The following is a 25,021-nucleotide window of genomic DNA, read 5'->3' as shown; positions in this document are numbered from 1 at the left end:
CGGCCCGGGGTCACGGTCACGGTCACGGCCCCGCCGTCGGGGCAGCGCCCCCTGGCGGAGGCGGAGGGCGCGCATGCGCAAAGGCGGCCCCTCACGGGCGTGCTCAGTGCGCATGCGCCCGCTCCGCCCGCCTCCCGCCCCGGTACTTCCGGCTCCGGGGAACCGGCGCGGCGGGCACCGGCGGGCGGCGCGGGGCTCGGGGGCAGAGGGCAAAGGTCAGTGGGGTCACAGGGCACCGGCGCGATGGCAGGGGTCAAAGGGCACGGGGGGGCAGGGCCGGGGTGAGAGGACAGCAGGGGACAGGGTGGGGGTCAGAGAGCAGCGGTGGGGTGAGGGGTCAGAGGTCACAGGGTGGCATGGCTGGGGGATATGGGGCAGTGACAGGGGTAAGGGGTCAAAGGGCACCTGGGGGTCAGGGCTAGGAGGTCAGAGGTCACAGGGTCAAGGGGTCAGAGATCAAGGGGTCAGAGGGGGCTGGGTGAGGGTCAGAGGCCACAGGGTCGAGGGGTCAGAGGGGGGCTGGGTGAGGGTCAGAGATCACAGGGTCGAGGGGTCAGAGGGGGGCGGGGGTGAGGGTCAGAGGTCACAGGGTTGAGGAGTCAGAGGTCACAGGGTCGAGGGATCAGAGGGGGCCGGGTGAGGGTCAGAGGTCACAGGGTCGAGGGGTCAGAGGGGGGGCCGGGTGAGGGTCAGAGGTCACAGGGTCGAGAGGTCAGAGGGGGGCCAGGTGAGGGTCAGAGGCCACAGGGTCTGTTCCCCCCCAGCCATGTTCCCGGCGCTGCTGCCCGCCCGCTGCCTGCGCTGCCTGTGCCGCTGCCCGCGCCCCCCACCACGCCGCCCCCTGTCGGCCCCGAGCCCCCCGGCGCGGCTGGGCGTGGGAGCACGGCTGGGCGTGGTGGCGGGCGTGGGCGCGGCGGCGGGCGCGGGGTGGCTGTACCTGCGCGCCGAGCGGGAGCGGCGCCGGCGGGAGCGGCGGCGCGCGGAGCTGGGGGCGCTGGCGCTGGGCCGCGGCGAGTTCCGGCTGCAGGACCACGCCGGGCGGCCGCGGCGCATGGGCGACTTCCGCGGGCGCTGGGTGCTGCTGTACTTCGGGTTCACGCACTGCCCCGACGTCTGCCCCGAGGAGCTGGAGAAGCTGGGCCGGGTGGCGGAGCTGCTGGAGCGCGACCCGGCGCTGCCGCCGCTGCAGCCGCTGTTCGTGACGCTGGACCCCGAGCGCGACGACGCGGCGGCGCTGGCGCGGTTCGTGCGGGACTTCCACCCGCGGCTGCTGGGGCTCACGGGCGGCGCCGAGGAGGTGCGGGCGGCCGCGCGGGCGTACGGCGTGTACGCGGCGGCGGGGCCGCGGGACGAGGACGGCGACTACATCGTGGACCACAGCGTGTTCATCTACCTGCTGGGCCCCGACGGGCTCCTGCTCGACTGCTACGGCCGCGCCAAGACGGACGCGCAGATCGCGCAGAGCGTGCGCCGGCACATGGAGACCTACGAGCCCGTGCTCCAGGAGGGCGAATAAACCGCGTGTGCGACAGGGGCTTCCTGTGGCCTTGGGGGGCGGGGGAGGGACCCCCACCAGCGCCATGACTGTCCCCAGAAGGTGGTGGGGCCCAGGCAGACAGAGGGACACTTGCCAGCCCTCAGGACTGTCCCCCGGGGAAGAAGGAGGCAGGTGGAGAGATCCCCCCAAGACCATTCAGAACCATCCCATGAGGAGGAAGGCTTGGGGTAGGGGGGGGCGCAGAGTGACCCCCGTGGTCCCCAGGACTGTCCCCCTGGGAGGGAGACCCCAGGTAGGCTAGGAGAGGGTCCCCCTCACTCCCCAGGACCATCCCACAAGGAGGGAGGCCCCAGGTACAGAGGGACACCCACCACCCCCCAAGACCAGCCCAGGGGGAAGGTGGCCCTGGGGAAATGGGCACAGGGACCCCTGTCACTCCCCACACTCCCTGCTGCCCCCCAGGACTGTCCATGGGGGGAAAAGAGGGACTCCCACAGCCCCTCAAGACTGTCCCACAAGGAGTGAGGTTCTGGGTAGGGGGTGGAGTGACACCCCCTCCCCAGCTCCTAGGATTCACCCAGGTGAGGGTGACCCCCAACAGGTGCACAGAGGGACCCCCGCCACCACCCTCCTGTGCTAAGGGAGGCCCTGGGTGGGGGCACAGGGAGGCCTCTGCCACCCCCACCTGCCCTTCAGGGCCCCCCCAGAGCTGTCCCCATGAGGAAGGGGGTGCCAGCCCCAAAGAAAGAGCTTTTCCCTCCCTGAGGCCCCAGGACAGCAGAGCTGGGGCCAAGGTGGGGTTTATTGCCAAGGGGGGGCTGTATATGGGGGTCCGTCTCAGGGGCCACCCAGGGAAGGCTGCAGGGCCTGGAAGCGGTCGTGGGGCTGCGGGGGCGCGAGGAGCCGCAGCCGCATCGTGTCCACCGCCTGCTCCAGCCCCACCTCCTGCGCCAGCTCCACCACCGTGTCGTTGGCCTAGGGGGGACAGGGAGGGGACAGCAGTGAGGGGGTCCCCGCAGAGCCCGGAGGAGCCCCCCATGTCCCCCACACTCACCAGCTGCAGCGCGGCCAGCATGTAGCGGCACACCTCGAAGGGGGGCTGCCCCGCCACCAGCGCGGAGAAGGGGTGCCATGCCCCCGGTGCGCCACAGCCCTCCGCCAGCGCCTCCCCGTAGCCGTGGATGTCAAAGGACGCTCGTTCCTCCTGCGGTGACAGTGGGATCAGTGAGAGGAGGGGGCTGTGACCCCCCAGCCCCCACCCTGTGCCTCCCCGGCCCTGCCTGTTGCTGCAGCAGTGGCTCCATCTGCTCCTCCCAGCGCCGCACACGCTGCGACAGCTCCGTCTCCTGCGCAAACTGCTGCGAGCTGGCGATGAACAGCTCCTGGGGGGCGAAACAGGGGGGAGGGCAGCGAGGACACCCCCATGCTCCTGCTGCCCCCACAGGGCTTGAGGTCCCACTGCCGACCCCTGGCCCTGTGCCCCCCCACTGCGGGCACCTACCACGTTCCTGCGAACCAGGTCGGCGTAGCACAGCGAGCCCGGGACGGAGGAGTCTATGGGGGGGGCAGGGTGTCACCAGCAGTGACACAGCACAGCCACCCCTCTGCTGAGCGGGGACAGCCCCGGGGATGGACAGAGTGGGGAGTTTGGGATGGGGGGGTGCAGCACTGCTGCCTTGCAGCACGTTCCAGCTGCAGGGCTTGTGCCGAGGTGCGGGCACATGCCCAGCCCCTCCAGTACTCACCCAGGGCCACGTCCCTGTCCCCCAGCTCCTCTGGGCCCTCAGCCAGGATGTCATCGTGCTCCAGGAAGTCATCTGCTGGGAGGGGACACCAGCCCCATCTCTATAAGGGCACCGGTGCCACAGGAGAGACAGAAGGGCATCCCCAGCTCGGGAGGGGGACGGGGAGACCCAGGTGCCCACATACCTGCCCCATCCTCGCTGTCGCCCCTCAGCAATTCCTCCAGCGGGTCCGGCTTCTCCTCACACAGTGGTGGCCACAGGGACCTCTGGCAGAGAACAGCCCCAAAATCCCCCTGAGCCCCCAAAAAGGGGCTCCACACCCCATGGGGTGGAGGGGGGGTTTCAGCGAACCCAGTTTGCTGTCCTAGGGCCATGCCCGCTCACCTCCTGGCACTGCAGCTTCCTCTGTGCCACCACCCGCTGCTTCAGCTGCTTCCAGTACAGCATCTCCAGGTCTGCAAGAGATGGGGGGTGACAGGGGGCCCTGTGCTCCCCGGGCTGGTCTCAGCCCCTCCAGCCCACCCCCCAGCACACCGAGGCTGTCAGGTGCCCTTCCACACTCCCCTCGCCCAGGTTTGGGGCTACGGGACAGCATGGAGGCCTCTGTGGCCTCCACTGTGTGGGAAGCAGCCCCATGTCCCCCCAGCCCATGTCCCCGAGGACTGAAAGTCATAGAACCATTTTGGCTGGAAAAGCCTCTCAAGGTCATGGAGTCCAACCATAACCCACCCCAGCACTGCCCCATGTCCTGAGAACCTCATGTCCGTCTGTCCAGCCCTCCAGGGATGGTGACTCCAGCACTGCCCTGGGCAGCCTGTTCCAATGCCCCACAGCCCTTTGGGGAAGAAATTGTTCCCACATCCAACCTCAACCTCCCCTGGCGCAACTTGAGGCCGTTTCCTCTGCTCCTGGCGCTTGTTCCTGGGGAGCAGAGCCCGACCCCCCTGGCTCCAAGCTCCTTTCAGGCAGTTCAGAGATCAGAAGGTCTCCCCTCAGCTCCTGTTCTCCAGCTGAACCCCCCAGGTCCCTCAGCCGCTCCCCTCACACTTGTGCTCCAGCCCCTCACCAGCTCCGTTCCCTTCTCTCCACTCGCCCTCTGTATGTCACCCTTGCCTCCCAGTGCCCGACTTGCTGCCCAGAGCCCCCCCACAGGAGCCACAGGCTGGAGGAATCTGTCACCTCCCCACCAGCCTCTGCCACAACCCCTCACCCGCAAACGTCGGCCCTTTGCTCTTGGGTTTCCGGCTGCCGGCACCATCGGTGTCTGGGGGAATTGGAGAGAATTAAAGTCACAACGGCGGAAGGTGCGGGCACCAGGAGCACACCTGGGGACACTACAGGAACAGCAGCGTGCGGGGCCTGGCAGCAGCCACAGCGCCCCAGTGAGGGACACCTGCTGCCATCACAGCAAGCAATGAGCCTGTTGTCATCTCCAGAGCCACCTCCCTTCCCAGAGGCATCCTGGCCCATCCAGGACAGTCACCAACAGCCCCAGGGCAGCAGCTCCTGAGTCTGATGCAGCCCATCCCCCTGGGAGCCGCACAGCCTGTCTGGGGGGCAGTGAGGGGCACAGCCCCAGTTTGGTGGGGGGGAAGGTGAGGGTCACAGCGGAGCGTGGCCACTTCTGTGGCATGGGGACACCTGCCTGGACTTCTTCCCCTTCACAGCACAGCTTCATGGCTGCTGTTACTTGACACTCCTCCTGCTCTCACTATAGCGCCGTCCTGCCAAGGTGGGGAGCCCTGGCTCCTTTGTTCTATCTCAGATAACTTGCCCCTTCATCCTCCTCAGGGCCTGGGCCAAGGCCAGGTGAGGAGATCCCAAATTAGAGGTGACCCACGTCCCACCCAGTGAAGGAAACAGAGTCACTGGGGAACCAGAGCCCCCTGGGTGGGCTTTGGGGAGGCCCTTCCCAGAGAGACCGGTCCCCCCACGAGCCTGCCCAGAGCTGCTGGGATCAACACCCTGGCCGCAACACTCACAGGAGGCAGAGAACCACTTCATGAAGTCCTGGAGCTTCCTCGGGCCCTTCCTCTTCCTCTTGCCACCCACCACATCGTCCAGGCCATGTGGCACCAGGAAGGGCCTCCCTGTGCGGGCAGAGATAGATCAGAGAATCATTTGGGTTGGTAAAAAGCCCTCGAGCTTATGGAGCCCAGTCATTCACCCATCCCTGTCCCTGCCCCATGTCCTGAGAATCTCATGTCCGTCTGTCCAGCCCTCCAGGGATGGTGGCTCCAGCACTGCCCTGGGCAGCCTGTTCCAATGCCCCACAGCCCTTTGGGGAAGAAATTGCTCCCCAGATCCAACCTCAGCCTCCCCTGGCGCAACTTGAGGCCGTTTCCTCTGCTCCTGGTGCTTGTTCCTGGGGAGCAGACAGGAGTGGCCCTGCCTGGCACCAGGCGCACAGGGCACTGACACTGCAGGGACAGTCCTGTGTCACAGCTCTAAACAGAGCTCACCACCCCACACCGAGGGTCTGGCCAGGACAGCTGACCCCCCCTCAGGCCCCTCTGCACCCCGTGGGGCTGGGACAGACCCGCCGTGGCTCTGGGGATGCTGAGGGACAAATGGCTGTGAAATGGAGCCTCACTCCCCTGCACAGCCAGGCCTGGCCTGGCCAGGGCAAACTGAATCTATGGAGCAGCCCCCCCTTCCCACCTCTCCCAAAATACCCTTCCTGAAGGGCTTGTCCTCGGAGTCGCCAAAGGGGTCGAGGCTTTGCCACGGATCCAGCAGCTCCTACAGCAGAGCAAGCACAGGTGAGATCCACAGAGCTCCCACTGACACCCCAGGAATCACCCCCACAATGGAATCAGCGTGGGGGGTGGGCAGGGATGTCCTTGGGTGTCCAAGCGTGTCCCACACAGCCTCAGAGAGGCTCCCCCTGCCCCTGGGCTCCCACCTTGATGTGGGCGTTGGGGTCCTCCACTGGTGCTCGCTCCCGTGCCCGGGGCACACGCTGCAGATGGGGAACAAGGTGGTGAGCTCCTGGTGGCACCAGCAGTGACACGCGGGGCTCAGGGGGTCTCGGGGAGGGGGCTTGGGGGCAGCATGCCCCCAGCACCCTGCCCACACCCACCTTCTGTGCCTCCACGTGCTCCTCAGCAACTGCAGGCATTTCCATGTCGTCCTCCAGGGCTCCGGGCGCGTCGTCCCCGCCGCCGATGTCACCATCTAGTGCTGCAGCACCTGGCAGGGGAACAAAACGCTGTAAAAGCCTCTGGGATCCCCCAGTTCCCACCCCGGGGGGGTCCCTGTGTCGTGGCCAAGGCACCAGCTGAACCTGCTGGGAGGACCCGACTGCCCGATATGACAGGGCAGGAGCATCCCATGCAGGATGGACACACACAGCCCATAAGGACGGACAAACAGGCACGAAAGAAAGACAGACAGACAGGCAGGACAAGCAAGCAGACCTCTCCCCAGCCCACCAACTGCGCACAGCTCACCTTCGTCTTCAGAGAAGTTCAGTGCCCGGACGGGGTCCTCGCTGATGCTGCCGTGCTCACTGCCGGGGACACAGGGCTGTGCTCCTGGGGCGGGGACAGAGGCGACAAGCGGGGCAACAGAGGCAGGGGGTCAGTGGCCGCTCCAGCAGGCAGGTCCCCACGGGAGTTCCTGCCACCAGCGCAGACACCGAGCAGCCTCAGCGCTGTCCCCGTGGACAGCGGAGCCGCCCAGGGTGCCACCCAGCCCCACGGTGGTGCCCACCCCGATCCCCCCCATACCTGCAGCTCCGCGGGGATTCCCGGAGCACGGGTGGGCGGGGGGCAGCCCCGACAGCTCCAGCAGGCAGGTGCCGGTGGCGTGGGGGGTGCAGGCGTTCATCCGGAAATCCCGCCGGCTGGCCAGGAGCTCCCTGGTGCGGCTGGGGGGGAACACCAGTCAGGGCACCCCCAGAGCAGGCGCTGCCCTGTGCCTCTGGGAGGGAACTGCTGGGGTGTCCCCAAAGCCAGAACCCCTGCTCTGGGGGGTATCAACCCTACCATCCCACTGGCCCTGCTCAGATTCTCTGGCCCAGTACAATCTCAGATTTCCCAGTACAATCCCAGATTTCCCAGCATGGCCCCAGCTCATCCCTCCCTGGGACCCCTCCCCATGTTCAGCTCCAGCAGGACCCACACACCCCCAGGATTATCCTTCTTGCCACCAAGTTTGAACTAGAAAGGTGCCACTTCCTGCACTGGGGAACTAGGAGAGCCCAACCCCATTACAGTAACTGGGGAGGATCAGTTAAACCTGTGGGGATGGCCAAGGAGAACTCACCTGAACAGCGGGTTGTCCTTCTTCTCCACATCTTCTGGGGGCACTAGGGACATGGGGGTCAAGGGCACAATGTTCACGGACTGCCGGGGAACAGGACAGGTCAGAAGGGCGCTCACCCCCTGGGGGAGCACCCAGCACAGCACAACACAGCACTGCCCGGGAGCCACTGGCCCCACAGGGCCTGGCTGGGAGAGCAGGTGGACCAGCCACCTGTGGGATCCATGCGGGGAGACCCCAACACAGGCTGGGACAGAGCAGAGGGAGAACAGTGTCTCTTACATTGGGCTGATGGTCCTTCCTCATGTCCGTGCTGGCCTGGCTGCTGTCCTTGATGTCATCCAGTGAGAGAAACTGCTGAGAGAACCCCCAGCTGTCACCCTCGGTCTGAGGGACCCCACCCGGGGCGAGGGGGACAGACACAGGGTGCTCCCACAGCTGCACCACGCGGGCAGGACGGAGACAGCAGCGGTGAGCAGGGCTGCGGCTGCACAGCCACTAGGGTGGGACAGGAGTGGGGAAGGGACGGAGGTGACACTCGGCGGACAGAGTCATCAAATCACAGACTGGCTTGGGTTAAAGGGACTTTCCCAGCTCCCCCAGCGCCCCCTGCCATGACAGGGACATCTTCACCAGCTCAGGTTGCTCAGAGACCTGTCCAGCCTGGCCTGGGATGTCTCCAGGGATGGTTCATCCACCATCTCTCTGGGAACCTGGGCCAGGCTCTCACCACCCTCAGGGACAACAATTTCTTCCTCATGTCCAGCCTGGATCTCCCTCCTTTAGTTTAAAACCATCACCCCTTGTCCTGTCACAACAGCCCCTGCTCTAAAGTCTGTCCCCATCTTTCTTATGGGCCCCTTTTCAGTACAGAAAGGCCGCACTAAGGTCTCCCCAGAGCTTCTGTTCTCCAGCTGAACACCCCAACTCTCTCAGCCTGTCCCCAGCAGCGCCGCTCCAGCCTCGGGTCATTCCTGGGGCTCCTCTGGCCCCTCTCCAGCAGCTCCATGTGTGTCCTGTGCTGAGGACCCAGAGCTGGACCAGCACTGCAGGGGGGTCTCAGCAGAGCGGGGCAGAGAGGCAGGATCCCCCCAAACCTGCTGCCCATGGGGTTGGTGACACAGCCCAAGGGACAGCCCAGGGCTAGGACTGAGAAAATAGCAAAGCCCCGGGTAGATGGAGGGGGGTCCCTGTCACTACACGGGGATGGCTCATCCCAGGGGGGCTGTTACTTGTCTGGTCTTGTCCCTGGGAGACCAGCCCAGCCCTGCCGTGACACAAAACTTGCAGAAAGCTCCCGCCATGCCCAGGGGTGGATGCAGGGAGACATGGGGTGAAGGTCCCTTGTGACAGGCAAGCAAGTCAGCACAGGCAAGCGGCAGCACCCACAGCACTTAACCAGAGCAGGGGGGATCGCTGGGGGCTCCCCGCTGTCTGCAGCCCTCCCCGTACCCCTGCAGCCAAACCCAGCTCTGCTGCACACGCTGCGCCCCATGCTGCAGCACAGACACTCCCTCACCTCCTGCTGCTGCTCCCCAAAGGTTGCGTCAGCATCGGTGCCGTCCGGCCGCAGAGAGCTGGGCAGCTTCTCCCGCCTGCACCGGGGGAAAAACACATGGTCAGGGGCTGCCTGGGGCTGCCGCAGGTTCCCCCCACCCCACTGCAGATTCCCCCTGCCCTGCTGCAGCATCTCTGAGCAGGAGCATCCCGTCCTGCAACAGACAGCATAGAGAGGTGACAATGTGACCAGCTGTGGCAGTTGTATTTCCCCCTCTGGGAACTGCTGTGGCAGCTGTCCATCCCACTCTCCTTCCATGGGGCAGTTAATGGCTCTATTGTGGGACCCCGAGGCCTTTGGACAGGGTCATTAGCTGAGGAGGAGGGGCCCAGAGAAGTCAGAAGCTTCTGGAATGCCCACAGCCAGACCTAATCAGACTATAAAACGGGGTTCTCACCGAAGATTCCCCTTGCGTGGTCTCGGAGCAGTGGGTCTGTGCCAGAACCCTCCCCTCAGGCATCTAAGGAAACTCTCCGGGACTGGGAGCACCTCACCTCCTCGTTTGGGTGAGCATAAGTCCTTGCCGAACCAGGCGAGTGTTTATTTCCTATGGGTATTTGCGGCAGAGGGCTCTGGTTTTGTTTCTTGTGAGTGCGTGCATGCACACCGTGGATCCTCATTATTCTCATTTGCTGCACCCCAATAAACTCCTCAACTGATATCTGAACCTTCATCTTATGTTATCGGAGTGATAACTAATTGTATAAACCCTGTTTTGGTCAGTTCATTGCCTGTACTTTTCCAGCCAGAATAAAGTCTGGTTTGCTGCCTAAAACTGACTTTGGGGTCCCTCTGTGACACCAGCAGTGCCACCAGCATGAGCCACCGCGCTCAAGGTGCTCCTGGAAGGGCGGGGGGCTGCAAAGAAAGGGGGGCTGGTGTGAATCGGGGATCCAGACTGTGTGACAAACACCCTCGTGAACAAATGTGCCCGGCTGATGCCAGCTCAGGAGCTCCAGTACAGACGTAAGGAAACGTTTCACTGCAGTCCCGCAGCACGGAAATAATCGGGGATTTTCAGAAACGCCCGCAGCAGCGTCACGTTGCTGCAGCCCCAGCAGAGCCTCTTGCAGTTCCTCTGCATCGACCCTCCCTAAATAACCAGCAGGATTTCCTACAAGCAGACCTCGTGGCTGGGCTAAGCAAGGACAGGCCCTTCAGGAACCTCATTTGTGTGGTTGGAGGCACAAAAACCTCGTTTGTCGCCAAATACCCGCTCTGAGAGCGGAGGGCAGAGGGGAGGGACCTGCTGGCCGAGCCCTCCCCGGCGAGAAGCCTGTTCAGAGAGAACAGCAGCAGCAGAGCTCGGCTCTCAGCACACAGGGAAGAATAAACCACGGCCCGCTGTGCCCCCCAGGGCGGGTTCCTGCTGTTGAGCTGACTCTGTGGGGTGTTGGGTGCTGCCCTGGCCAGACACCACAGCAAAGGGCCGCAGCAGGAAAACCGCAGGGTGAGCATTGCCCTGGCCCCTGGGCAGAAATCAGCCCAGCCAGGGCCCTTTCCTGCAGCAGGAGTCCTTCTGCTTGGAGAATGTTTGATGGGCTGGAGACCAACACCACAACAGGCGTGTTTGGGTTTTTTACAGTGACACTTGCCCAGGTCAGCAGCAGCAGAAGCAAAACTCAGTGCAGGGTCCTGGACCTTCCCCTGAGCTCCCTCATCAGAGAATCATTCGGGCTGGGAAAGCCCCTCCAGATCATGGAGTCCACCCATAACCCACCCTGTCCCTGCCCCATGTCCTGAGAATCTCATGTTCATCTGTCCAGCCCTCCAGGGATGGTGACTCCAGCACTGACCTGGGCAGCCTGTTCCAATGCCCTACAGCCCTTTGGGGAAGAAATTGTTCCCCACATCCAATCTCAACCTCCCCTGGCACAACTTGAGGCCGTTTCCTCTGCTCCTGGCGCTTGTTCCTGGGGAGCAGAGCCCGACCCCCCTGGCTCCAAGCTCCTTTCAGGCAGTTCAGAGATCAGAAGGTCTCCCCTCAGCTCCTGTTCTCCAGCTGAACCTCACAGGTCCCTCAGCTGCTCCCATCACACTTGTGCTCCAGCCCCTCCCCAGCTCTGTTCCCTTCTCTCAACTCACTCCAGTACATCATTGCTGGGGGCGGGGATCAGTTTCACCTCTAGAAGTTGAGGCTCAGCTCACACTCTGGGGCAGAATCTGCCCAACCTGGGCAGGGCAGAGCGGGGAAGGGCTCAGGCCCAATCTCAGCACAGAGGGTGAGGGCAGTGCGGCAGAACAGCACACGGTGGGGCAGGTGGGAGGCAGGCGGCAGCCCTGGGCCCCCTCAGTGGGGGCAGCTTCACTCACTTCTTGTTGGAGAAGAGGTCGAGCACCTGGTAGACCAGCAAGTAGAGATGTTCCACCTGCAAAACAGCAACGGAGCCTCAGAGAAGGAAAAGCAGCTCCCAGAACCGCTGCTCCAGCTGCTGCCGGGGTGACACCCACCTTCCCCTCATCCCCACCTGCTGGAGTGCAGCTTCCCTACAATCTCATTGTTCTTTTTGCTGTTTAAGCCACTCTGAGATCAGATCCGGGGAAGCAGGGTTTGTACTCCGCCCTCTAGAGGTCTTTGTATTCTAGAGGTTTTGTGTCCCACACTCTAGAGAAGAAAGTACTGCCCAGCAAAATTCTTGCACTTTTCCCAGCTGCCAGCCCCAACGCATATAAAGGACCTGAATTTAGGAATTATAAAATCACATTCCTTTATTTCCATTAGTCATTGTTACGTTCAGGTCTTTGGCACCCCCAGAGCAGCCTCCACAGAGCTCAGCCCCGGGGAACAGGACCTGAGGAGCCCCCTCACCTTCCTGCTGTAGATGCAGGCGGAGCCCTGGATCAGCATTGCCGCTTCGGTGAAGTTCATGGTGGTTTTGCCATTGTCAAAGGAAACGCAAACGTGTTCCAGCTGCGAAAGGCGCAGGGGAAGGAAAGTGAAACGCTGATCCGCAGGGTGGGTTGGGGGACAGCACAGGGAGGGGAACGAGCTGGGGGTGCAGACAGAACCCTCGCGCAGACAGGGCCCACAGGTGTCACCCCAACGTCCCCAGTGCAGGGCACAGGACCCCCTCACCTCCTCCAGGTACTCCTCGAGCTGCGAGGCCACGTCCACCTCCCAGTTCTTGGTGAGGTCGCGGATGGGCTGCAGCAGGTGCTGGAAGCGCAACTCCACGTCTGCCATGGCAGCTGCTCCCGGGGCCGGTAAATGGGGTTAAACCACTTGTTTCAGGACAGGTGATCCTGTGGGGGTGGCTGAGGGTCACGAGTCACCTGGAGCCAGGCGCAGCTGACATCTTGTGACAGCCGGGTGGTGCAGGGACCAGCGGCGTGGCAATAGGATCGCAAAGCTTCAACAAACTAGAATCACAGAATCATTTTGGTTGGAAAAGACCCTCAAGCTCATGAAGTCCACCCATTCCCCCATCCCCGTCACAATATCACAGTATGTTTGGGATTGGAAGGGACCTAAAAAGATCATCTAGTCCAATCCCCCTGCTGGAGCAGGAACGCCTAGGAGAGGTCGCACAGGAAGGTGTCCAGACAGGCCTTGAATGTCTCCAGGGAAGGAGACTCCACAACCTCCCAGGCCAGCCTGGTCCAGTGCTCTGTCACCCTCACTGAGAAGAAGTTTTTTCTCAAATTTAAGTGGAACCTCTTGTGTTCCAGCTTGATCCCATTACTCCTTGTCCTATCATTGTTTGCCACTGAGAAGAGCCTGGCTCCATCCTCATGACACTCACCCTTTCTATATTTACAAACGTTAATAAGGTCACCCCTCAGTCTCCTCTTCTCCAAACTAAAGAGACCCAGCTCCCTCAGTCTTTCTTCATAAGGGAGGTGCTCCACTCCCTTAATCATCCTTGTTGCCCTACGCTGGACCCTCTCCAGCAGTTCCCTGTCCTTCTGGAACTGAGGGGCCCAGAACTGGACACAATATTCCAGATGGGGTCTCACCAGGGCAGAGTAGAGGGGAAGGAGAACCTCTCTGACCTACTGACCACCCCTCTTGTAATACACCTGAGGATGCCATTGGCCTTCCTGGCCACAAGGGCCCAGTGCTGGCTCATGGTCACCCTGCTGTCCACCAGGACCCCCAGGTCCCTTTCCCCTACACTGCTCTCTAATATGTAATTCCCCAACCTATACTGGAACCTGGGGTTGTTCCTGCCCAGATGCAGGACTCTACACTTTCCCTTGTTAAATTTCATCAGGTTATTCCCCGCCCAACTCTCCAGCCTGTCCAGGTCTCTGGATGGCAGCACAGCCTTCTGGCGTGTCAGCCACTCCTCCCAGCTTGGTGTCATCAGCAAACTTGCTGATGGTACACTCAATTCCCTCATCCAGATCGTTAATGAATATATTGAATAGTATTGGCCCCAGTACTGACCCCTGAGGCACTGCACTAGATACTGGCCTCCAACTGGACTCTGCACCATTGACCACCACTCTCTGGCTTCTCTCTTTAAGCCAGTTTGCAACCCACCTCACTACTCTATTGTCTAGACCACACCTCCTCAATTTAGCTGTGAGGATGCTGTGCAGACTGTGTCAAAGGCTTTACTGAAGTCAAGGTAGACCACATCCACCGCTCTGCCATCATCCATCCACCTTGTTACATTCTCATAAAAGGTTATGAGGTTGGTCAAGCATGACTTACCCTTGGTAAAGCCATGCTGACTGCCCCTAATGACCCTCTTATCCCTGATGTGCCTTGAGATGGCACCAAGGATAAGCTGTTCCATTACTTTCCCAGGGACAGAGGTGATGCTGACCGGTCTATAATTACTCAGGTCCTCCTTCTTGCCCTTTTTGAAGGCTGCAGTGACATTTGCTTTCCTCCAATCCTTGGGCACCTCTCCCGTTTCCCAAGACTTGGCAAAAATGATGGAGAGCGGCCTAGCAATGACTTCAGCCAGCTCCCTCAGCACCCGCGGATGCATCCCATCTGGACCCATGGATTTATGGACGTCCAGACTATTTAATTGCTCCCTAACCCAGTCCTCATCGACTAAAGCAAACTCCTCCACTGACCTGGCTTCATCCGGGGTCTCAGGGGTACAGGGCTCCCCAGAACAGCCTCCAGCGGAGTAGACAGCCTGATCTGGTGGTCTATAATAGACACCTACAACCGTATCACCCCTGCCAGCCTGTCTCTTGAACCTGACCCATACACTCCCTTCCCCATGTCCTGAGAACCTCCTGTCCGTCTGTCCAGCCCTCCAGGGATGGTGACTCCAGCACTGCCCTGGGCAGCCTGTTCCAATGCCCCACAGCCCTTTGGGGAAGAAATTGTTCCCACATCCAACCTCAACCTCCCCTGGTGCAACTTGAGGCCGTTTCCTCTGCTCCTGGCGCTTGTTCCTGGGGAGCAGAGCCCGACCCCCCTGGCTCCAAGCTCCTTTCAGGCAGTTCAGAGATCAGAAGGTCTCCCCTCAGCTCCTGTTCTCCAGCTGAACCCCCAGCTCCCTCAGCCGCTCCCATCACACTTGTGCTCCAGCCCCTCCCCAGCTCCGTTCCCTTCTCTCCACTCGCTCCAGCACCTCAAGGCCTTTCTTGGCGTGAGGGGCCCAAACTGCCCCCAGGATTGGCGGTTTGGCCTCCCCGGTGCCCGGCGCAGGGCCGTCACTGCCCCGGGCAGTCGCAGAGCGATCGTGTCTCTCCGCCTCACGGAAAAACAGAACCCGCGGAGCAGCCCCCGAGAACCCGCAACCGGGAAACCAACAGCATCTTTCAACACCTGACACGGCAAACGGCAGCAAACCCCCGACAGCCGAGCCGCTCCGCCACTAACACCGGCACTCAGCTCCTCACCCACCCGCGACCGAGGCCCCACGAGCCCTACCCAGACCCCCACTCACCAACCCCCACCTCAGGGCCCGCTCCCCGCCGCCATTTCGTGTTTCCCGCCCGCCGTGACGCGCGGGGCGGGGCCGTGCGTGCCGACGTTAACGCCCCGGGCGTGCTGACGCCGCGCGGTGGGCGCGGGGCCGGGCCGGGCCGGGCAGGGCAGCCGCCGGTGCCGCCATGGGGGACCCACCGCGCCGGCCGCGCTCGCTGTTCCTGGCCGGGCTGGCCGCCGCCTACCTGGCTGCCTTCGCCTCGCTCTACGTGCAGATCCCCGGTACGGCGCGGGGGACGCGGGCGGGGAGCGGGGTTCGCCTGACCCCGTGCTGCGGGGGGCTGGAGGGCGGGTGGGCCCCGCCGGGACAGGCCGCAGAGGCCCCGCGGCGGCAGCGGGGCCGGGAGATGCTCGGGGCGGGGCTGAGGCCGGCCCGGAGCCGCCACGCCCCTCTGGAGCCGCGGCCCCTGTCTCTGCGTGCCCGGGGTGCGGGGCTGACCCTTCTGCGGCTCCCCCGGGGGTTCCACATCGTGCTCCCCTGGTCCTCGGTACCGGTTCGTCCCGTGCCCGTGGTCTCCAGCTTCCCGGGGGCTGGCGAGGGGCCGAGCTGAGCACCGGGCCCCCTCCATGGGGAGAGGGTCTGCTGTCCTCTCCACACCGCCGGGATGTCCAGGGATACAGAATGAGGAGGGGGACATGGGGATGCGGTGGGGAATATGGGGACACAGGAGTGGGGAGGGGGACAGGGGGGTGAGATGAGGAATATGGGGAGGGGGACATGGGGATGGGGTGAGGAATATGGGGACACAGGAATGGGGATGGGGTGAGGAATATGGGGACACAGGAATGGGGATGGGGTGAGGAATATGGCGACACAGGAATGTGGATGAAGTGAGGAATATGGGGACATAGGAATGGGGAGGGGGACAGGGTGAGGAACATGGGGACACAGGAATGGGGAGGGGGACATGAGGATGGAGTGAGGAATATGGGGACATAGGAATGGGGAGGGAGACAGGGTGAGGAATATGGGGACATAGGACTAGGGAGGGGGACAGGGTGAGGAATATGGGGACATAAGAATGGGGAGGGGGACAGGGGAGTGGGGAAACAAGATGAGGATTCGGACATGGGGATGAGGTGAGGAATATAGGGACATAGGAATGGGGAGGGGGACATGGGGATGGGGTGAGGAATATGTAGACAAGGATGGGGACAAAAGATGGGGAGGGGGTGAGGAATATGGGGATAGGGGAATGAGGTGAAGAATGCGTAGACAGGGAAGGGGACACAGGAATGGGGAGGGGGACATGGGTATGGAGACAGAGGTGGGGTGAGGAATACGGGGACACAGGAATATGGGGTGGGATATGGGGATGGGGTGAGGCTTCTGGGAACAGGGATGGGGGTACAGGATGAGGAGGGGGACAGGTTGAGCAATATGGACACAGGGATGGGGACACAAGAATGGGGAGGGGGACAGGGGCTGCACCAGCCCCTTACACCCCCTCCCCAGGGCCCCACGGCAGACCTCTGACTGTACAAAGCTCCCCTGCCCGCAGCAGGCAGGGCGTCCCTCTCCCTTCCACGTGGCCAGGCTGGCTCTGGCAACCATCGGGCTCTTCCCATTGCTGCTGCCTTCCCAGTTTAATGGGGAAACTGGGGGGTTTGCTGGAACCCGGCTCGCTCAGGGGCTGGCAGGGGGGCTCCGAGTTTTGGCGTGGCTTTGTCCCCACTGTCACCATCCCTTTGCAGGGCTCTACGGCAAGGATGGCATCCTGCCCGCCCGCAAGGTGCTGCGCCTGAGCGGGAAGGGACTGTGGGAGCAGTTTCGGGACATGCCCACCGTGCTGTGGCTGGGGCCCCGCCTGGGGCTGGACACGGAGCAGGGGATGGAGCTGCTGTGCGTGCTGGGAGCGCTCGGCTCCCTCGGCGCGCTGCTGTTCGAGGCGCTGCGGGACAGCCTGCTCTTCGCCCTGCTCTGGCTGCTCTACCTCTCGCTCTACCAGGTAGGGGTTACGGTACCCTGGGGGGGCAGGGGGGTGACATTCTTGTGTTAGCGTTGTGCTGGCATGCTCAGCTCTCCTCATGGAGCAGGGGAAGGTGCAGGCAGCTCCCTGATGGGGATGACTCCATCCTTGTGCTGGTTCTCATTAATAGTGATCAGTTTGAAAAGGGGGAGCATCAGGAGGATGGAGCCAAGCTCTTCTGGGTGACAACCAGTGACAGGACAAGGGGCAGTGGGTGCAAACTGGAACACAGGAGGTTCCACTTGAATACGAGAAGCAACTTGTTGGGGGTGAGGGTGGCAGAGCCTGGCCCAGGCTGCCCAGGGAGGCTGTGGAGTCTCCTTCTCTGCAGACATTCAAACCCGCCTGGACCCCTTCCTGTGGAACCTCAGCTGGGTGTTCCTGCTCCGGGGGGATTGCACTGCATGAGCTTTCCAGGTCCCTCCAACCCCTGACATTCTGGGATTCTGTTCTCTGTGCCTTCCCTGGGGTAAAACCCTCCTGGACTTGCCTGCGTGGCTGATTCCTGCACTTCCTCCCACTCCAGCTCTGTCCCCTACCCGCTTGTGGCCTCCCCAGGCCCTTTGCCTGTGTCCCATGAGAGCTCTGTTGCCCCCCAGCCACAAATCCACCCTCCTGAGCTGTCTGTGCTCGCTGTTGGGGCTGCGTCTTCAGGCAGAGGAGCCCCGGTGAGTCAGAGTCCGCTGGCGCAGTGAGAGGAGGTTTCACTCTGAAACCAGGGGAAGTAAAGAGAGAAAAAAAACAGTTGTGCTTTAAAACCCCTTCTGGCTGGCGGCTCTTGCCCTGGGAGGTACAATCCTGCCCCGCTGGACGGCAGCACCAGCACCCCCCACCACACCAGCAGCCCCCACCGTTCCCTCCCACTGGTGCTCAGGTGGTGCCGGTGGCTGCAGGGACCTCTGTTGGGGGGCTGCAAAGTGAGGTAGCAGCCCTGGCAATGGGTTCCCCCCAGTCCGGGGGCTGCCCTGCAGCACAGTTACCCTGTCCTCTCTGCCCAACCCCGCTGAGCTGTGGGGCCTGTGTTTTGGGCCCAGGAGGGGCAGGAAGGGAGCTGGGGCTCCACAGTAACCCGCTGCCTCGGCAGGGAGGGGAGGCAGCGCCCCTGGGGGGCCCTGGGTGACTCCTGCCCACAGGGACACGCCTGATGTGGCTGCGGCTGATGTGGCTGCGGTGCCGAGGGTGTGCCCAGCTCTGCCTGCTCCCGGCCTCCCTCTCCTCGCTCCCTTTTACGGTGATGCTGGAGGAAGATCCCTCCTTCTCCTCCTCCTCCTCTTCTGCTCTCCCACAGGCTGGCACTGCAGCTCTGGGCCTCATAGGGGTCTGCAGCCACCGCCAGCCCCTCTGCCCTCTCTCAGCAGGGTGACTGTGGGGAAGGGGCCTGGGGGACCCAGTTTACACGTGGTATAGAGGTGTTAGAGGGAGTTCAAAGCAGGAAACAGAGCTGGTGAGGGGCTGGAGCTCCAGTGTGATGGGAGCGGCTGAGGGACCTGGGGGGTTCAGCTGGAGAACAGGAGCTGAGGGGAGACCTTCTGATCTCTGAACTGCCTGAAAGGAGCTTGGAGCCAGGGGGGTCGGGCTCTGCTCCCCAGGAACAAGTGCCAGGAGCAGAGGAAACGGCCTCAAGTTGCACCAGGGGAGGTTGAGGTTGGATGTGGGAACAATTTCTTCCCCAAAGGGCTGTGGGGCATTGGAACAGGCTGCCCAGGGCAGTGCTGGAGTCACCAGCCCTGGAGGGTTGGACAGACGGACATGAGGTTCTCAGGACATGGGGCAGGGACAGGGTGGGTTATGGGTGGACTCCATGATCTTGAGGGGCTTTCCCAACCCAAACAACTCTGTGATGTGATGATTCCACCCCACTCACGCTCTGCTCCTCTCTCCACAGGTGGGGCAGGTTTTCCTCTACTTCCAGTGGTAAGTCAGCCCCACTGTGGCCCTTCCAGAGGGGCTCCTGGGTGGGGGGCTCTGTGCAGGGGGACCCTCAGACAGCAGTGACGGACAGGGGTGACAGCAGCCACCCCCTGGCACCCCGGGCACTCGGTACCGACACAGGCGGGGCGGGCGCTGCTGCCTCAGGGGGTCCGTGGCCCCGGGTGGCAGTGGGGACAGCGGTGCTCCCCCGCAGGGACAGCCTGCTTCTGGAAGCGGGGTTCCTGGCGGTGCTGGTGGCCCCCCTGCGCCTGCTGCGGGGGGGCTCGGCAGCCTGGCGTCCCCACGACGGCGTCACCTTCTGGCTGGTGCGCTGGCTGCTCTTCCGGCTGATGTTCGCCTCGGGGGTGGTGAAGCTGACCAGCCGCTGCCCCACATGGTGGGGGCTCACAGGTGAGGAGCGTCGCGGGCTTTGGGACACCCCACAGGCAGTGGGAGGGGGACACATTGCCCTGAGGGTTTTTCCATGCCCGTGGGCAGCTGGGGGGCTCTGGGCAGCTGCTGACACCTCTGGTGTCCCACACGGCTCTGTGCTGGCTCTGCCTGCTCTGAGCCGCGTCCCCACGCCCCTTTCTGCTGCCCTGACCCCCTTACTCCCCCCAGCTCTCACCTACCACTACGAGACGCAGTGCATTCCCACACCGGGCGCCTGGTTCGCCCACCAGCTGCCCGTCTGGTTCCAGAAGTTCAGCGTGGTGGCCACCTACATCATCGAGATCGCCGTGCCTGTACTCTTCTTCGCGCCTGCGCGCCGCCTCCGCCTCTTCGCCTTCTACTGCCAGGTGTGGGGGCAGAGCCAGGACCCCTGTTCCGCACCAGTGGCCGTGGGGCTCACCTGGGCAGGGGGACAGGAGCCCCCCAGCACTGCCTCTGTTCCCCCCTAGGTGCTGCTGCAGCTCCTCATCATCCTCACGGGTAACTACAACTTCTTCAACGCACTCACCATCATCTTGGCCTTCTCGCTGCTGGACGAGGAGCACATGGGGCGCTGGCTGGGCCGCACTAGGAGGAGACACAGCAACGGTGAGGCCCCCCCCGCACCCCACTTCGTGGGGATGGGGCCCTGTTTCTGCTGTCCCCAGGGCAGGGAGGGGACAGGTCACTGTCATTGACCACTCAGTCTGGATGTGACAGCAAGAGGGGTCGTTCTGGCTGTACCCCCAGTTGCTTTGCCAGCCCCTGGGGGGTGTCTGTGCCTTGGGGTAGAGAGGGTGTGCCCCCGGGGGGACGGTGTCTGTTCCCCATGGGGGTCTCTGTGGCCCTGGGGGTGGGTCTGTGCTCCTGGGGGGCAGTGCGTGTGCCCCTGGCAGGGGTGTTCTGTGCCCCTGGGGTGCTTGGCCCAAAGCACAGCAGCCTGTTTGCTCCCAGTGTGGGGGTGTCCCCGGTGCTGCCACCTCCCTGCCCACATTCTCAGGGTGTAGTTGCACCCACTGGCAGGGGTGGGTCGGGCTCACTGGGCCCTCTGCAGCCCCCCAGCATTGAGCAGCCCCCCTGTGCACAGCCTGGCCCCCCAGCCTGCACTCCCTGCTCTCCGCCCTGCTCGAGCTCAGCGCCTACGGGCTCCTGCTCTACGGGAGCATCCGCTGCTTTGGCCTGGAGATCAACTGGGAGAAGAGGCTGCTGGACTCCAAAGTAGGTGCGTCACGGGGCTGATGGCCCCTTGGCCCCCCCTGGCCCAGCGGCTGGGCCCCCCGTGCCCCCTGGGCCTCCTTTCTGACCCTGTGGGGTTTCCTCTGCTCCAGCCTTCACCTACCACGAATTCACGACGTGGCTGCGGACGGTGACGCTGCCGCTGGTGGGACTGGGCTTCCTCTCGCTGTCCTGGGAGATCCTGGTGGCCATGTACAGGTGGGGACAGGGACACCGGGGCCCCACAGCTGGGTGGGAGGGGCGGCTGGTGCTGTCCCTGAGGGTGTGATTATTGTGGGGAGTGGCTGAGGGACCTGGGGGGTTCAGCTGGAGAACAGGAGCTGAGGGGAGACCTTCTGATCTCTGAACTGTCTGAAAGGAGCTTGGAGCCAGGGGGATCGGGCTCTGCTCCCCAGGAACAAGCACCAGGAGCAGAGGAAACGGCCTCAAGTTGCGCCAGGGGAGGTTGAGGTTGGATGTGGGAACAATTTCTTCCCCAAAGGGCTGTGGGGCACTGGAACAGGCTGCCCAGGGCAGTGCTGGAGTCACCATCCCTGGAGGGCTGGACAAACGGACATGAGGTTCTCAGGACATGGGGCAGGGACAGGGTGGGTTGTGGTTGAACTTGAGGGGCTTTTCCAACCAACATGATTCTGTGATTCGTGCTGCAAGGACACCAGGCGTCTGGACCGTTGAGCTGGGGGTGCTGGATGAGTTGGGGGGATTCTCCTCTGTGGTGTTGCTGTGGGGCTGAGCCCTCTGCCCCAGCAGCTCTGAACCCCGCAGTTGGCAGCTGGAGCCCCGGCTCAGGGGGCTGCGCAGCTCTGAGCCCTTTCCACCCCCAACAGGTGTGCCTGTGTCCGCGGATGCTTCTGGAAGCTGTGGGCCGCGCTGCAGTGGGCCGTGTTCGCCACAGCCACCCTGGGGATGTTCGCCATCAGCCTGGTGAGCGGCTGGAGAGTGTCTGAGGGGGTGGCGGAGCAGCACTGTGTTTGTCTTGGGAGACTCGGTACCCCCAGCCATGACAAAGTCACTCTCTGCCCTCCCAGGTGCCGTTCACCTACATTGACTACGAGTCCAACGGCAAACTGTGGCCCGGCATCCACCAGATGTTCAACGCGGTCGAGCGGTTCCAGGTGGTGAATTCCTACGGGCTGTTCCGCAGGATGACGGGCGTGGGGGGGCGGCCCGAGGTGGTGCTGGAGGGCAGCTACGACCGGCAGAGCTGGACGGTGAGTCCCTGTTTGGGAGGATCGCAGGGTCGTTTGGGTTGGAAGAGACCCTCCAGGTTATGGAGTCTGCCCATAACCCACCCTGTCCCTTCCCCATGTCCTGGGAACCTCATGTCCGTCTGTCCAACCCTCCAGGGATGGTGACTCCAGCACTGCCCTGGGCAGCCTGTTCCAATGCCCCACAGCCCTTTGGGGAAGAAATTGTTCCCACATCCAACCTCAACCTCCCCTGGCGCAACTTGAGGCCGTTTCCTCTGCTCCTGGCGCTTGTTCCTGGGGAGCAGAGCCCGACCCCCCTGGCTCCAAGCTCCTTTCAGGCAGTTCAGAGATCAGAAGGTCTCCCCTCAGCTCCTGTTCTCCAGCTGAACCCCCCAGGTCCCTCAGCCGCTCCCATCACACTTGTGCTCCAGCCCCTCCCCAGCTGCGTTCCCTTCTCTCCACTCGCTCCAGCACCTCAAGGCCTTTCTTGGCGTGAGGGGCCCAGCACTGCCCCCAGGATTGGCGGTTTGGCCTCCCCAGGTCCCAGCACAGGGACGGTCACTGCCCTGGGCCTGCTGGCCACACCAGTGCTGGTCCCAGCCAGGATGCTGGTGGCCTCTTGGCCACCTGGGCACACACTGGCTCATGTTCAGCCGCTGGCACCAACACCCCCAGCTCCTTTTCCAGCCGCTCTTCCCCAGCCTGCAGCGTTCATGGGGTTGTTGTGACCCAACCAGGCCGAGTGCCAGGTCCTGCTCTCAGGTCAAGTTCAACAATCACATTTGGTGCCAAAGGGCTGAACCATGACTGGGGACAGGCAGTGGAGCCAAACGTCCCTGTCCTGCTGGCTCTGTCCCCCATGGCCTTTGTCTCACTGCCAGGAGCTGGTAGCCCAGGTAGGGGAGGCTGGTCTGGGGGTGCTGGCTGCTCCCCCAGCGCCCTCTGCTCCCCCTTGCAGGAGATCGAGTTCATGTACAAGCCGGGGAATGTCAGCAGGGCCCCCCCCGTGGTGATCCCTCACCAGCCGCGTCTGGACTGGCAGATGTGGTTTGCAGCACTGGGCCCCCACACCAGCAGCCCCTGGTTCACCAGCTTCGTGCACCGGCTGCTGCAGGGCCAGCGTGATGGTGAGTGGGGGGCAGCTCCTTCCCTGGGGGGTAGGGGGTGCTGGGTTCCAGCCCTACAGCAGTTTGGGGTGTCCTTGCAGGGGTTTAGGGTGTCCCTGTGGCAGTTTGGAGTGTCCCCACAGTACTTTGGGGTGTCCCTGCAGTGGGTTGGGGTCTCCTTGCAGGAGCTCGGGGTGTCCCCACAGTGGTTCGGGGTGTCTCTGCAGTGGGTTGGGGTGTCCCCACGGCACTTTGGGGTGTCCCCACGACAGTTTGGGGTGTCCCTGCGGTACGGGGCGCAGGGTGACATTCTGTCTCTGGCAGTGATCCGCCTGGTGCAGGTGGAAGAGTCCCTGTACCCCTTCAGCGCCCGGCCCCCCCTCTTCATCCGCGCCCGCCTCTACAAGTACTGGTTCACTAGCAGCGCCGAGGGCAGGTGAGCAGATTTGGGTGGGGGGCTGCCAGCACCTGTCCCCCCCCTCTCCCCAAGAGCCCCTCTGCTCTCCTGAGCTGCTGTGACACCATCAACCTGCAGACTCATGGGGTGGGGGCTGGATTTGGGAGCTGCGGGGGAAGGTGGGGGCACTGTCCCGCTCCTGGGGGGCACAGGGTTTGTTGCTGAGCCCCCCCCCATCCCACAGCCCGGGCCCAGCGCAGTGGTGGCGACGGCAGCATGTCCAGGAGTTCTTCCCCCCCGTGTCCCTGGGGGACCCTGCGCTGGAGAGTCTGCTCAGCCAGCACGGCCTGAAGGTAGGGCCCTGCACCAGGGGGCAGCCCTGGCCCCCCCCGTACCCCCTGTGCCACGGCCAGGCCTGAGCCCCTGCCAAGGGTCATCCCCAACACCCCCACACCCCTGTGCCATGGCCATGCTGTTGTGCTCCCAGCCGTGGGGCAGCCCTGACCCCCCGTGCCACCCCTGACCCCCTCGTTGTGCCACAGCCACCCCAGTCTCCCACCTGTGCGGTAGCCCTGACCCCCCCCATGCCGTGGCCCCACTGTACTCCCTGCCACAGGGCAGCTGTGACCCCCAGCTTCTGTCACAGCAATGGGGCAGCTGTGCCCCCGCCATGCCATACTCCCAGCTGTGGGGCAGCCCCCCTTCTCCTTGTGCCATGGCCTCACCCTGCTCCTAGCCAGGATGTGGCCCTGACCCCCCTGTGCCACGCTGTGGGCCATGGGGCAGCCCTCACTCCCCCAGTGCCACGCTGTGGGCCATGGGGCAGCCCTGACCCCCCCTTCTCCCCCAGGACAAGCCGCCGCTGTCGCGCCCAGCAGATGCCATCCTGCCCTGGCTGCTGCGGTCCCTGCGCCAGCTCAGCCAGCCCTGCTCCGGCCCCATCCTGCTCTGGTCCCTCTACCTGGTGGCCGCCACCGCCTGTGTCCTGCGCGCCCTGCGCCGCAGGCCCCGGGGGGGCTCACCCCCTGCCCGCCACAAAGGGCCCCGCCGGGGGGAGCCTGCGGACCGGGGGGGTGGCGAGAAGAACGGGCAGGTGCGGAGGAAGGAGGAGGAGAGGGGCGAGGGCCGCGCCCGGGGGGGCACCGATGGCCAGGCCCGGGGGGGCACCGATGGCCACAACGACGGCCGCGCCCGGGGGGGCACCGATGGCCACAGTGACGGCCCCCGCGGCTCCAAGAAGAAGAAGTAGCGCCTGGAGCTGGCCCAGCCCCATCTTCCCCCCATGGACTGACAGCCTTGCCTGCAGCCCCCTCCTGCCCCTTCCCCTTGCCGGGGGGGTCATGGCGAGGAGGCGGCAGCTCCCCCCCAGCTGCCTGTCCGGGGCGTGCTCCTGCCCGTGCCTTCCTGCACCGCGCAGGCAGCAGCGCCAGCAGAGCCTTCTGCCCCCCTCCCGGCTCCCCCAGGGCCGTGCCGGGGGGGCTCTGTGCTTAGGAGGGATGCTCTGTGCTTGGGGGGGACACTCTGTGCCAGGGGGGTTCTGCTGCACTGGGGTGATTGCACTGCGCTCTGCACAGGCAGCCCCAGCTTTGGGCAGCCCCCCATTCCTTGCCTGGGGGGCCTCTGCTGCTGCCCCCCAGCCCGGGGGTGGCTCTGCTGCCCCCCAGTCCCGGGGGGGGCTCTGCTGCCCTGTGCTTCCCTCAGCTCGGCACTGAGCACAGAGCTTTCCTATAATTTTCTAAATAAAGCCTTTGACATTCCAGCCCCCCCGGCTCACCCCGAAGAGGGGTGTCCTGCCCTGGCCCGTGGCCCC

At 63.7% G+C, this 25,021-nt stretch overlaps 3 protein-coding genes across 7 annotated transcripts; 2 read left to right on the top strand and 1 right to left on the bottom strand.

Moving 5' to 3' along the window:
* The first annotated feature begins 73 nt into the window (after window positions 1-73).
* Window positions 74-1,529, top strand: SCO2 (synthesis of cytochrome C oxidase 2). Of its 2 annotated transcripts, none has more exons than XM_065848911.2 (2): window positions 74-215; window positions 765-1,529. In XM_065848911.2, the coding sequence occupies exons 1-2, from the start codon at window positions 74-76 to the stop codon at window positions 1,514-1,516; spliced, it is 894 nt and encodes a 297-aa protein (XP_065704983.1). In that variant the 3' UTR covers window positions 1,517-1,529. The 2 variants fall into 2 exon arrangements, with proteins under 2 accessions (XP_065704983.1, XP_065704992.1); XM_065848920.2 differs by lacking the exon at window positions 74-215 and adding an exon at window positions 596-649 and having other exon boundaries at window positions 696-1,529.
* A 753-nt stretch (window positions 1,530-2,282) lies between these two features.
* NCAPH2 (non-SMC condensin II complex subunit H2) lies at window positions 2,283-15,003 on the bottom strand. 4 transcript variants are annotated; one of them, XM_065843053.2, is made up of 21 exons: window positions 14,929-15,003; window positions 12,144-12,427; window positions 11,877-11,978; window positions 11,381-11,436; window positions 9,029-9,104; window positions 7,792-7,866; window positions 7,513-7,592; window positions 6,975-7,114; window positions 6,696-6,779; window positions 6,326-6,435; window positions 6,149-6,205; window positions 5,919-5,985; window positions 5,226-5,333; window positions 4,454-4,507; window positions 3,628-3,698; window positions 3,428-3,509; window positions 3,244-3,318; window positions 3,000-3,052; window positions 2,779-2,880; window positions 2,553-2,702; window positions 2,283-2,473 (listed from the first exon to the last, which is right to left on the bottom strand). In XM_065843053.2, exons 2-21 carry the CDS (start codon window positions 12,249-12,251, stop codon window positions 2,336-2,338), a joined length of 1,788 nt encoding a protein of 595 aa, XP_065699125.1. In that variant the 5' UTR covers window positions 12,252-12,427; window positions 14,929-15,003; the 3' UTR covers window positions 2,283-2,335. The 4 variants fall into 4 exon arrangements, with proteins under 4 accessions (XP_065699125.1, XP_071659694.1, XP_071659695.1 ...); XM_071803593.1 differs by having other exon boundaries at window positions 3,244-3,315; XM_071803594.1 differs by having other exon boundaries at window positions 7,792-7,863.
* A 56-nt stretch (window positions 15,004-15,059) lies between these two features.
* Window positions 15,060-24,970, top strand: LMF2 (lipase maturation factor 2). The gene is made up of 14 exons (XM_065862098.1): window positions 15,060-15,191; window positions 16,665-16,918; window positions 18,825-18,853; window positions 19,065-19,261; window positions 19,472-19,650; window positions 19,753-19,891; window positions 20,370-20,504; window positions 20,611-20,716; window positions 21,346-21,442; window positions 21,547-21,729; window positions 22,667-22,835; window positions 23,139-23,250; window positions 23,456-23,564; window positions 24,062-24,970. The coding sequence occupies exons 1-14, from the start codon at window positions 15,095-15,097 to the stop codon at window positions 24,458-24,460; spliced, it is 2,205 nt and encodes a 734-aa protein (XP_065718170.1). The 5' UTR covers window positions 15,060-15,094; the 3' UTR covers window positions 24,461-24,970.
* The last annotated feature ends 51 nt before the right edge of the window (window positions 24,971-25,021 follow it).

This window comes from Patagioenas fasciata, chromosome 1 (assembly GCF_037038585.1).
Source record: "Patagioenas fasciata isolate bPatFas1 chromosome 1, bPatFas1.hap1, whole genome shotgun sequence".
Taxonomy (NCBI): Eukaryota; Metazoa; Chordata; class Aves; order Columbiformes; family Columbidae; genus Patagioenas; species Patagioenas fasciata.
The sequence above is the reverse complement of the archived record's forward strand: the minus strand, read 5'-3'. Positions and strand labels throughout refer to the sequence as shown.

Excerpts from the sequence above, each read along its gene's own strand:
- SCO2 (XM_065848911.2), top strand. The coding sequence starts at position 74 with ATGCGCAAAGGCGGCCCCTCACGGGCGTGCTCAGTGCGCATGCGCCCG. Across the intron at positions 216-764 it reads CTCGGGGGCAGAGGGCAAAG|CCATGTTCCCGGCGCTGCTG; the intron begins GTCAGTGGGGTC and ends GTTCCCCCCCAG.
- NCAPH2 (XM_065843053.2), bottom strand. The coding sequence starts at position 12,251 with ATGGCAGACGTGGAGTTGCGCTTCCAGCACCTGCTGCAGCCCATCCGC. Across the intron at positions 4,508-5,225 it reads GAAGTGGTTCTCTGCCTCCT|ACACCGATGGTGCCGGCAGC; the intron begins GTGAGTGTTGCG and ends CAATTCCCCCAG. Across the intron at positions 2,703-2,778 it reads AGCCACTGCTGCAGCAACAG|GAGGAACGAGCGTCCTTTGA; the intron begins GCAGGGCCGGGG and ends CTGTCACCGCAG.
- LMF2 (XM_065862098.1), top strand. The coding sequence starts at position 15,095 with ATGGGGGACCCACCGCGCCGGCCGCGCTCGCTGTTCCTGGCCGGGCTG. Across the intron at positions 23,251-23,455 it reads ACTAGCAGCGCCGAGGGCAG|CCCGGGCCCAGCGCAGTGGT; the intron begins GTGAGCAGATTT and ends CCCATCCCACAG. Across the intron at positions 23,565-24,061 it reads TCAGCCAGCACGGCCTGAAG|GACAAGCCGCCGCTGTCGCG; the intron begins GTAGGGCCCTGC and ends CTTCTCCCCCAG.